At 44.2% G+C, this 11,846-nt stretch overlaps 1 protein-coding gene across 1 annotated transcript in view; it reads left to right on the top strand.

Moving 5' to 3' along the window:
* The first annotated feature begins 909 nt into the window (after positions 1–909).
* LOC139698602 (homeobox protein vnd-like) overlaps positions 910–11,846 on the top strand; it is a 178,563-nt gene continuing 167,626 nt past the window's right edge. The window contains exons 1-2 of the mRNA XM_071597445.1: positions 910–984; positions 4,103–5,108. Of these exons, the coding sequence (XP_071453546.1) occupies positions 910–984; positions 4,103–5,108 (1,081 nt within the window). The remainder of the gene's footprint in view (positions 985–4,102; positions 5,109–11,846) is intronic.

Genomic DNA, 11,846 nt, shown 5'->3' with positions numbered 1-11,846 from the left:
AATGAACACTAATGTAGTTCAGAAATTTTATGTCCCCCATGATAAAATACGAAACAATATATAGACATATGCACAATGATTTTGCATTTTAAAAATCTGTTGATCGCATAAAATTTTATAATATCTTCCACAAATTTACAGAAATTTCAACGTTTCCCTTTCCTATAAAATACCAACTACGTAATTAGCATAACCAACCTGGCACTTTATGAGAGAGAATAATAATGATATGCACAATGTGGCGATATAAAATCCGTAGTTGCATTCCCTACGCACAAATTATCGTATTTATGAATGATTTCACCACAGAACAGTAAGAAGTAGTAACAATAGGCACTTCAAAAACACGAAAACTATTAGAAAATCTCAGACTAGTCACGTATACCTCTCTCAAGAATATGTTTCCGATCTAAAATCAAATTTCGTAGTGTGGGACTCTACCTTGAATTTTTCAATCGTGTTCCCGTGGCGAATTCCATGGTATCTATGAGAAATTGAGCATCCGGAAGGAAAGAGAATTCTATCCCCAATGATATTACTCATAAGGTACTGCGTCAGTAGATCAAATGCTAGCTAGACTTCAATTTTAAAAATGTTTCGACCACTCGCATATTTCAATACAAATATTAAAAAATACACAAGGTATTCAATTGGAAATTTTTGCACTCATTCAGTTTTTTGCTTGAAAAACACTTTCAATTTCATTCAATTTGCACTCAAATGCCTCGGAAGAGATACAGCGAGAGAAAGAGCCTGTTGAAATCACCAATGCGAAGAGAAAGGAAAATAACAGGACGGATTAACTTGCTAAAGTTTATAAACATTACACGCCGGATTGAAAGGAAAAATGAATGAGTAAATTTGGGGAGCAAGTAACAAAAGACAGCGCATTAACTATTAAGGAATTAAATGGCTCACGGCGGAGAGGAGAACTTGAATTGTTTCAGAAAACCATCCATGGAATGGAACATTTCCAAAGATTACGTAAGTACCACAGAAAATGGAAAGACATTCTGAAATACGTGATCACATAATTAATTCGCGCAGTCACGTGGAGAATGTTTTCCGATGAATGGGATGAAGATGATATCATAATTTTTTGCTAATCATCAACGGCCATAAGTGTCCTTGGCAACTTAATCACTTTTGACAAAGATAAATCTTTTTCCACGCAGGGAGTCCAGGTTCAAGTTTTCGATTGTCCCTCGCACGATATAATTATGTATAATCATCCCAAAATTAAACGAAACCGCTCCTACATTCTTATTTCGAAAGGCAAAATTAAAACAAAAACTTAACTCGAACACACCACACCCATTCCTTCATGACGCATATAAGCATATGCATGTAGGTGCAGTGTACATTTGTTTACGCTGGTGAAAATTTACGTTCATGTTAAAAGTGCATATGTATGCATAAAAGGCTGGTGTCCATAAACATCCAATCCTCCCCGGCACAATCTCTTGCGGATCATTGTGAAGATTAAAACGTAAGTTCGCAAAAAGTGAATATTAGCACTTGATAAGGCTGTTGATTTTTGGCATCAATCACGCTCAAGAGTGTCGAACAATCACAAACACGAAATTCCACAACGCAAGTTTCCAAAACACTCTCCTGGTGCTGGATCTTACAATTCGTCCACCCGTTGTAATTCGCATCACCCCGCTTGTTTAAGGGACATTTTCATGCTCAGCTCAAGTAAGTGCGTAACTTACAACAGGAAACTATGAAGTGGTGACGAGACAACAAGCAAACATTTTTCACAACTCGCCCTGAATGATTGCAATACCCAGCCCAACCACTCGACCCGTGATGAAAGCTCCTCTCACGACATCTCGCTGGACGGGCGGCCTTCTGGAATTTCAATTCCGGGAGGGCGACGTGGGGACGTTCCCCGGGTGCCCTACACTTCCCGAACCCCCACACAAATCCCTGGCGCTTCGGTCCTCTCTCGCGGTTGGCCTTTGGAGGGAATATCGGGCCTCGGAGGGAATTGACGGCATGGGGAACGCCAGAGACGAAGTCGGATCGATCGTTAGCGGGAAACAACGCAACATCTGCAAAAAAATACGTAGTAGGGCCAACTGCTGAATTCGGGGAGAGGAGCTCGCTGGCTCGCAGGTAGGTGTTCCCGTCTCCCACAGATGGCTTTCGCACGCTCTCCCAGTGCCCCCCAAAGAGGGGGATTTGCCGATTGGTAAAGGGGAAGGCGAGGGGGATGAGGAGGGGGTGCGGAGAGGGGATGGGAGTCGGGTTCGGCTCCGGGGAGCGGGAGAGGGTGAAAAAACGCCCCCCTTCCCCACGAACCTCCCCCGGATCGAGATGCGTGTCCGTGGGCGTGGCCTAAACCCAAGCGGGGCGGAGGAGCACATCCCCCCCCCCACTCCGAAGCCTTTTGTGACGATGGCTCCGATTGGCCCGCGCGTGGTCCCCCAGCGTTTCGATCCCGCCCTCTTGGCCTCCCCTCCTCCCCTCCGCGCGCCGCGCAAGACGTCTCCCACGCGACCCCCCTCCCTCAGACACGAGCCGCAGGGACGAAAACCCCACCCCCGACCTCTCTCCCTTCCCCTCTCCCGATCGCAGCTGCCGCCCTGACGGGATGCACAGCATCCAGCGTAACCCGCAAAGCCTCCCCTCCTCTCACGGCCATCCCCACCATTACCCACAATCCCTAGCGAGGAAGGAGGGGGAGGGCGGGAGCGGCCGAGTCCTGTTGGAGGGGAGGTTTTCGGAGGGTGGGGAGGAGGAGAAGTGGGGTGGGGGGAGAGAGAGGGATCGAGACACCTCTCAGAGAGGTATAGAAGTCCACTCTTTGCATCTTCGCCGTGAGGAAGTGGTGAGCGCAAACATCTCTCGGGGAAGGAGAGAAGGTTCAAGGGACAAGGCCCTCTTCAAGGAGGCGGCGAGGATTTTTGCGACCCGTGGGACGCGGGGGAAGTCCCGGCTTCCTCCCTTCACGGATATACGTACGTCGCGGGTCGCGGTGGTCGTGTGATTCTCCTCCTCTCCCTCCTTCCCTTCCTCGCTCTCCGGCGAAAAGGGCGGCCGGCGCGATATCCCAGCAAAGAGAGGGGAGAGAGTGAAGAGCGAGCGAAGGCCGGCTATTTCCCGCGGGGAAGAAGAACCAGCGCGGCGAGCGTCCTCTCCGGGCCGGCACACTCACACACACGCACGCACACGGGGGCGCGCACAGACACACACACACCAGAACATTAGAGGCCCACCCACTCCCTCAAACGGCCCACTCCCCACTCGCCGTCCCCCACCCTGCCGCGGAGGAGCGAGAGCCCGAAGACAGCCCATCGAGGCCCACTTGGCCCCGGTCACTTCCCTCGAGAGGACTCCGAAAAAAAACCAGGTCTGAAGGGGGCGGAGGATGTTATGTGTGTCTCCCTCGCACTCCCTCTTTCGTGAAGTAGGGAAAAAACACTTCCGGTGTTGACATCGAGAGGCGGTGAGAGAAGAGATCCTAGTTATTAACCCGTGGGTGGCTCTTCGAACTCCCTCACAAGAGGTTGAATCGACAAGGATTTTCACGCCAATTTCCCTGCTGGACCATCGGGCGAGGTGACGTTCCGTTTAACCTTGAAGAGTCTTCTTATTTTGCCAATTCGGGACGGGACGCAAACGGAAGCAACCCTTTCTCACCCCGTCCCCCTCCCCAATAAGTGCTACCCTGGAGGAGCGACTGGGACAAGGAGGTCGCCTTTAAGGAAACCGAACCGAGGGTTGTTCCCATCACCGAATCGCTGCAGTGTCAGGTCCAGGAAAATAACGTGCTTGTGGTTTTGGTGCCCTAGGACTAACAGGAGACTTCTCCGGGACTCGGGGCAAATCGCCGAAGTCCTTGCTCCGGTACGGGCGAGGGCAAGTTTTGATAAACCGGTCGAAAACCCTGGAGGGAAGACGACATCCAGAACAAAAATCCCGGCGGCGGATGTGACGAGTGACACGAATATCATCCCTCCCTTCCCCCGGTAAGGATTCGAACCACGTACCCGGAGAGAGATAGAGAAGAAGGAACAATACCCATCCCCCCTTTTCGAAAGAGTTTTTTTTTCCTCCTCCGATCCGGACGGAGTGGTGATCGAACTGTTTTGAGGCGAGGCCCACTGCAAGACCCCACCGATCCCTTTCCTTGTCCCTCATCCAATTCTTCCCGATAACGGAAGCCGGAGTGGTCGGCCTGGATCGTCGGGGGAGAGAAGTGGAGGAGGAGGTGGAGGAACTGGAGGAGGACGAGGTGGAGGAGGAAGAGGAGGAGGACGAGGAGGGCGGTGGAGGGGCGGGAGGTCGAGGTCCCCCCCCGACACCTGGGACCCTGGCCCATCCGCCTCCAGCGACCTCCTCGTCTTCGCCCTACGGCGCCCTGCTGCCCAGCGCCCCCGCCGGCCACCTGCAGCACCACCACCACCAACTGAACCACCACCACCACCACCATCAACTGGCCGCCCACCAGCAGGAGCACCACCACCATCACCAGCACCCGCACCAGCACCCGCACCATCACCCGCACCACCACCAACATCACCAGCACCAAGAGGAGGTGGCGGCATCCCTGTCGAGGGCTTCCGATCTGCACCTTCTACCCGAGCTCAATGGTGACTTGGCGATGTCCCTGAGCCCCAAGCAGGCACCCCACACGACGCCCTTCTCCGTGTCCGACATCCTGAGCCCCATCGAGGAGTCCTACCGCAAGTCCGCAGCCTTGGTGGACTCTTCGCTGACCGCACCCCCATCGCCTTTCCGGAGTAGCACCGGCGGGAGTAGCAGCGGAGGAAACAGCAGCGCCGGAGGGAGCGTTACGGGCGCGGCGGGCAACAGCCAGAACAACAACAACTCGTCGTCCTCGTCGACGTCGGCGGCGGCTGCGGCAGCAGCAGCGGCAGCGGCGGCGGCCGCCATGAGCGTCCCGGTCAGCGGAAACCCTTACATGCACGTGCCGCAGCTGTCGCACCATGCGGCAGGGGCCGCCGCGGCAGCCGCGGCCTTCCCGGCCCAGTACTGCAACGGCTCGGACATCTCGTCACACTACGGGGACATGCGGAACTCAGCGGCGGCGGCTGCCGGATGGTATGGGGCGTCGGCGAACGACCCGAGATTCGCAAGTGAGTGCTCGCACCAGAAGCGTCTTTCTGTCATGTCCGTAAAACTATTGCGGGAGTCTCGGGGAATGGGGTTCTTGGAAGAGATCTACCGGCAAAAGGGTATTTGCTGTGGATGGCACGCACTGTTTTAGGATTCGCGCCAGCACATTTTCTGCATCCATTTTTAAAATGTTTTGTTGCATGAAAAGTAAAAGTATGTAATAATGGTACCACCATATGGGTGATTACATACGACATCCAATTTCTCTGCAAGACCTCAATTTCGGTATTTGGTTACGGTGGTGAATGACATCAGCAGCTTTTCATTGCAACCCATAACTAACGCAAAGACCTTGGATGGAGGTCTCGGAATTTCATTAAGGGCAATATATTCCCTGCCTGTGAATTGATGCTGACACATTCGGGGATTTGAACCTGAAAGTCCGTAATCCGTCAGATTACAAAAAGGCTACTCATCTGATACGTGTCGAACTCTATTGAAATTTTACCCAATGTTAGCCTCAAAAGTTTTCCTCCGAATTATGAGAAAAAAACTTGATGTCCTGCTAGCATTGAAATCTCAGGAATGCAAGAGTATCGAGGATATATTTTGAGGAATTTTTCCTTCAGAAAATACATATCCGAGGGAGCAACAAATATAAAAAAATATGCATCAAGTAACCAAAAAAAATATTGGTGATGATGGAAGGTTTTTAGTACCCATTGTTAACATTTGACAGTTAAAAACTAGTCCAGATCGATCAAGTTGTACCGTAAGATGCTCTTAAGACACTTACTGTATCTTCCCTCTAAAAAATGTAATGAAGTATAAAAACGGCGGAAAGGAACTTAATTTCATCACATTTTACCGCTTTTGTTCAACTAATTTGCAACTAGCAGACTCTCTAGTTTTTTTTCAATTCGTGATTTCCCGCGGGATGAAATAGTAGTTTAGTCGTTTCGCTTTATGCATTAGAACTGTGGCTAATATAACGATTTTATGTAATTTTATGTAATTTTCATGAAAACCGATTAAAAATTTTTAGAAATAAGCAAATAATTTTCACTACTGGAATCCATTTTTGTGTGGGTCTCACGCATTTCATATTCACGCAATAGCGACTCTTATATTGATGCCAACAACAGACCACTGAATATTCCACCGTTGGAACTTTTCTGGACCTTTCCTCCGAGGCTCAACGATACTGAATGAGGAAATGCAGCGCTCAATTTCCCGGAATGATGGCTTATCATTCTTATGCATCGTATTTTCTACTTTACGACTGGTTGAATGCCAGTTACTTTCTATGCATCAACTTAGATGGATGGCGTCGAGTCATATCATCATTAAGTTACATACAGAAATTATACCTGTAGACACTGATTAATCACCCGAGTCTTATCGTATAATTTCGTGTTTCCGGATTCTTCGTCACTCAAAAATCAGTTGTTGCAGAACAAGTAGAAGGCCGATTTACAAATCTGTAATTAACGATGCAATCAATTTTCGACGGTCGACAGGAAGGCAATAGAGAAGCGAGATGATGCATTGAGTTTTTTATCACTGTAGGAATGTGGGCCTTTGCACCTCAAAGTGGAAAAGACATCAGAACAATTTTAATTTGGGCAAGGAGAAATTGCAGGTGTATGCGAGGTCAAAATATAACAAGCGTTAGGTTACTGACTCAACATCCATTATGAAATAGCGTTGAAACCAATTTATGTTTTTGCCTAGTGCCGTAAGGTAACCAGCACGAACGGATAAAATATATACACGTATTATGGAAATACTTTGTCCGTCAAACGCAAAACTTCGATTTCATCTTTCATTTTTATATTTAATGCACTTTCTTTTGTATGACAAAACAGTGATCAGGTTTATCTACCTATATTATTAGGATATTACAGTCAAGAACGCGGAGAATGTGCTCTATACACCACCAAAAAGATAGGTTTGCAGAAAGGTACGCACACCACTTCAGTTGAGAATTAGACCGCACTAAAATTGCATGTTTAGTTATTTTTCCTTAAAATTTAAGATAAGCTATAACACGTGTAAACCGAGTAAGCACTTATTTTTTCATGTCAAAACTCAATTTTTTTAAATCTGTATTATCATCGAGTAATTAAGCTGCAATGCATCGTAAGTCATCTTAAAATCTATTTAAAACAGAGAAAAGACTTGCAAATATTTTGTTTACCTAATATCTTTACTATCAGTTCAGAGGTTGCTTACTTACGCCAAGTCTTAGAAATTAAATTCATTGTGCCAAAAACCTACAGATAATCATCAGTTATACCATGAAATACGTTCTTATTTATCAATTCAAGAGAAGGAAAGCTATTAATGTTCATGTTTGTAAATTACGTAAATTATCACAACGGAAGAAATAAAAAATTGGCATCGCAACTTATTAACTCTTTATATTTTAAAACGATATTCGCGAACTCTTCAAACGCAACGTATCACAACGTTGTTTATCACAGCGAAAAATAATATCATTGCTGAAAGTGTCTGTCAAACATTGAATTACTGTATTTATTAACGAGGTTACACTTTCACGTTATCCCGAAATCTATGGAAAGAGACATTTAAATAATTTTAATAAATGCAATCAGTTCTCGAGTTATTTTCTTAAATCAATCGTTTTCAGAAGAGATGGTGCACAGAAAATACACCGGTTGAGTTCCTCAAAGCACACACGTAGTACGTATTTTTCCCGTGTTAGTAATGAAAGAAGTCACGTTGGCAGTTCCTCACGCACCCCGTTTATGTGCAAAAGAAAGGAGGCTCACACTTTACTCTCACACTAGGAGTGATGAAGTACCATAATTTGAACATGATCTTTGAATGAATCACGGAGATCCAGTTAGTGTGTGCAGAACGGCTGGTCAGGGTGACTGTCGCGGGTGGCGGTCGCTTGTGGGCCTCCAGTCGACAACGGCAGCCGCTCCCGCCGCCCGTCGTAATCCCCCGTAAGCTCTCTAGTACAATCACTTCATAATTACATATTCGTCACTTTCAACAGTCAAAGCTCAAGTTTCTATTCCCTCTGCCGTTGCAAAAAACATGAAAGAGAATAAATAAAAACTCTATAATGATATTAGAAGATCTGAGCAATTGCGCGAGGAAGTAGTTATTTTATATCTTCTGAGGGTTCAATAGGTTGATTTTTATTTGAAATTTTTTGAAACAAATACATTATTAGGCACATCAACCCATTTTAATGTCAAAATTAAAAAATGTAAAAATTTTAATTTCGCAGTTTAATGTTTGTGATAGGTATTTTTCCTGACTCTTAGAGGTTACTTAAGAAATTTATGAATTGGTTGATTTTAAATCCTCATTTTTAATGCGTTATTCTATTGATTTTACTAGAATTGATGATCCTCGGTACAAGTTCAAAATAAAGTCGCAAGAGCTTCAATTTTTCTTTAGGGAAAAGAGAACGTTTCCCAGCGGGCGTTAATCTAACGTTTGAATCATCGATTCAGCTTAAATCTGAAGTCGGTCATTGGTCAAATATTTTTTGACATTTCTGACAAAAATTGAAAAATATGGGAATGCCGTCGATCATATCACGCCAACCAAAATATGTAATGCATCTTCTACCAAAAGAAATTTTTTAACATTAACAGTAAGAGGAACTTTTTTAACAACGACCAATAATAAAATAATCATTCTGATAGCTTTAATGGGAATTACTGAGATTATCATGTTTAACGACCATACTGTATTCATTAAAAATATTTCAGATTACTTTCATTTTTAGGGACATTTTTTCCAATTAATCGCGTCTTGACCTCAACTTTCGTTTTCATACTACCCTCTCCACTATTTTCTCGCTGCTGAAACACCAAGTCCTTAAGTGAATAATTTTTACCTATATTTTTCCTGGAATTTTGCATTTGAATGAAGTGAATACCTCTCTTTTTGATAGTCATACTTTCAATAAGCATTATGACTTTGTATTTTTTACTAGCATTTCCAAGGAACTCTAAATTTTCGAATTATAATTAAGAGTAGAGTGAATTTATTCCCCAAACCCATATCAGTAAAGTAAAAGTGGTCATAAAGTGCGCTTATATTTCTAGTTAAATATTAGTAAATTATATTTCATCCAAAACTAAAATCAAACTCTCTTATACTCTATAAACAGTTGGCCTGTGGTTGTGGTTGGTATACACAATTGTAGAAGAAATGAAATAATAGTGACTGCCACTTGTTTATTGATTTCATTTATTTTTGTTAGTATATTTGCTTCTTTTTCCATGCAGAATTGACTAGTTGTTATTATACAACTGCTAAATCCCTTTACGGAGCGGAAGACTCTCGAAAGACGTTACGTAGTAAATATTTTTTCATGTGGAAAACAAAGAATGGTCGGGTCTTTCTTCATCGTGTCTAAGTTTACCACACTGTCAACTCAAACTTCCATTATGGAAGAGTTTAAAACGGCAGAAATAATTCTTATTCCTGAACCTCCGTCTATATGAATGTTCTAAGAGGATTCGTTCATTGTTTGAAGTTTATTTTATTAACTTTTCTTTTAAAATCTCCATTTTCTCGATTTTCCATGACGTCTCGTAGTAAATCACCGAGTAGAGGGAGCTCAATGCCGTTTTCTTCCGCCTTTGTTTGAGAGCTTAAGTTTCAAATTGTTGCTCCTTTGCGGTAGATTGTTTATTAATAGTTGAAAATTTATTTTACAAAGATGATTAAAAATTACGTCTGAAATTCCATGAAATCCTTCAGAGGTGCATCAGAACAATTAAATTTTTCTTCAGTCCGAAGTTTTCTCTGGTATTAGGCGATGGATTTGAAATCCGTAGAACGCATTTTTTTCAAATATTAAGACTACTTTTAATAGGATGGACATATTCCTCAGGGTAAGTTTAACATACGAGGCTTACGAGATCGTATTTAGAGATAACACGCGTTACCACAACACCAAACGTTAAGAAGAAATTAGTTAGAATTTCTATGAAGAATCACCTTTCAGAAACGCGTTACAATTTCTAGTGCATTCTTTTCATAAGTCCTGGCTACTAAAATATATAAATGAATAATAAACTGCGCATTTTATTTTATTGATTGGAATCAATTCAATGAAAATGAAACTTTAAGCTATCATTCACATAATAATATTGGGAAAAACAAGTCAGGTAATAAAATTAAAAAATGTATATCAGATATCTGTGCTCCAATACTCCAGAAATGATTAAAAATGGAAATAAATTGACCGCTTTACTTTTCTGACCTCTTCGACTAACTATTCTGTCTTTCCCAAAATGCCTCGTCCGTACGACATTTCAGTTAGTGTTCTAACGAGTGGGCATCATCCCTCGCTTCCGCTCATCACTCAACTCAGCGGAAAGTCGAAAACCTATATCAATCATCCTTGTTTAATCTGCGTTCGGGTCATAAAACGCGATAGGCTACTCTGGGGGCGGGCGAGAGAGGTGTTTTTAGCGGGTTCGTCAATTCATCGGGAATGTAGGGGATGCGGGTGAGTGGGAGGGTTTAAGTTCCGCCCGGGTTACCCACCTTCCGGACGTAGATCGCCCGAATGGAGGGCAGCAGTTCGTAAATTCCGAAAACCTCGGCAAATACGATCGGCGTCGGTGATCGACAACCGCCGCGAGGGACACGGCGGGTGGCGGGTGCCCAGGGCGCTCCGGCGGGCATTCCCCCGCGGATCGCCCGTGAGCGTCCGCAGTTCGGAGCAAAGCACCGACGATGACGTCCCCGATTCAATCCATCTCTCGTCGCTCGAGCGGAGGGACCCTCGGATACTTCAGTTATGGCATAGCGCTGGAATCTAATTCCATGGCTGATTGGCTAGAATGAAAAATGTGCATCATTTTCAATTGTAACAGGGCTAAGGGCTGTTGAATCCTCCTCATACGAACATTAATCCGCACTTCTCCGGACGCCGTTCGACTTCCGCCTTCCGCTATCTTGTTTTTATTCGTCCAATAAATTATTCACTGGTTACAGCTGGAAATATTTTACTCATTCGTAGTCACTAGTCATTGGTCAGAATTTCTTTCAACAACAGAATCCGAAGTCCTAAGTCCAGACGCTTAACTTCCGGGCAAACATTCGGGTTGTTTCCCCACTGATGACCACACTGCCGAAAAAAATGCCATGCTTTTAAAGCATTTTTATGAAGATATAAAGTTGAAATAGGTCGATTAATTATTTTTGATCAATCATTCGTTGACAATGAAACTTAAAGAAATATTACAAGCATGTTCTTCGGGCGACACACCGATCGGGATCACACGAGTTTTAGGTGGCCATTTTGTATAATAGTTATAGAGAGTGAGAATGACTACCAGAATCCTCAACATATGGAATGCTATTGAGAATTAATATCATTCTCAGAATGACAATGTGCGAGAAAAGGTTATTGAAACTGTGAATGTTGTATTGATCGTTGCGTGTGTAAACTATGATTTTAATTTGGATGCGGCTCAATTGGTTTTAGCTTTCCACCCTTTCTGTCGGTCCTATTTCCAATTGGGAAATCTCTGGAGGAGGCCTGCCTGCCCAACCATTATGGGACAGCGTGTCCTGGGTTAATCCAGGGGATACTTTCAGACAATAAGAATTTAAGTACGATATTAAGATAAAACCAGAACTTGTTGAGAAACAAATGGGGGCACAGGGAAAGTAACCCAGCTCCTATCCTGAATATTTTCACTTTTTCACCATTCGCGTAGAATAATATGGAGTGACAAAGTTTTTTAAGC

This window comes from Hetaerina americana, unplaced genomic scaffold (assembly GCF_022747635.1).
Source record: "Hetaerina americana unplaced genomic scaffold, ioHetAmer1.1.p SCAF_9, whole genome shotgun sequence".
In the NCBI taxonomy this organism is placed as follows: domain Eukaryota; kingdom Metazoa; phylum Arthropoda; class Insecta; order Odonata; family Calopterygidae; genus Hetaerina; species Hetaerina americana.
Note: the sequence above shows the minus strand (reverse complement) of the source record. Positions and strands in the feature narration are given on the sequence as shown.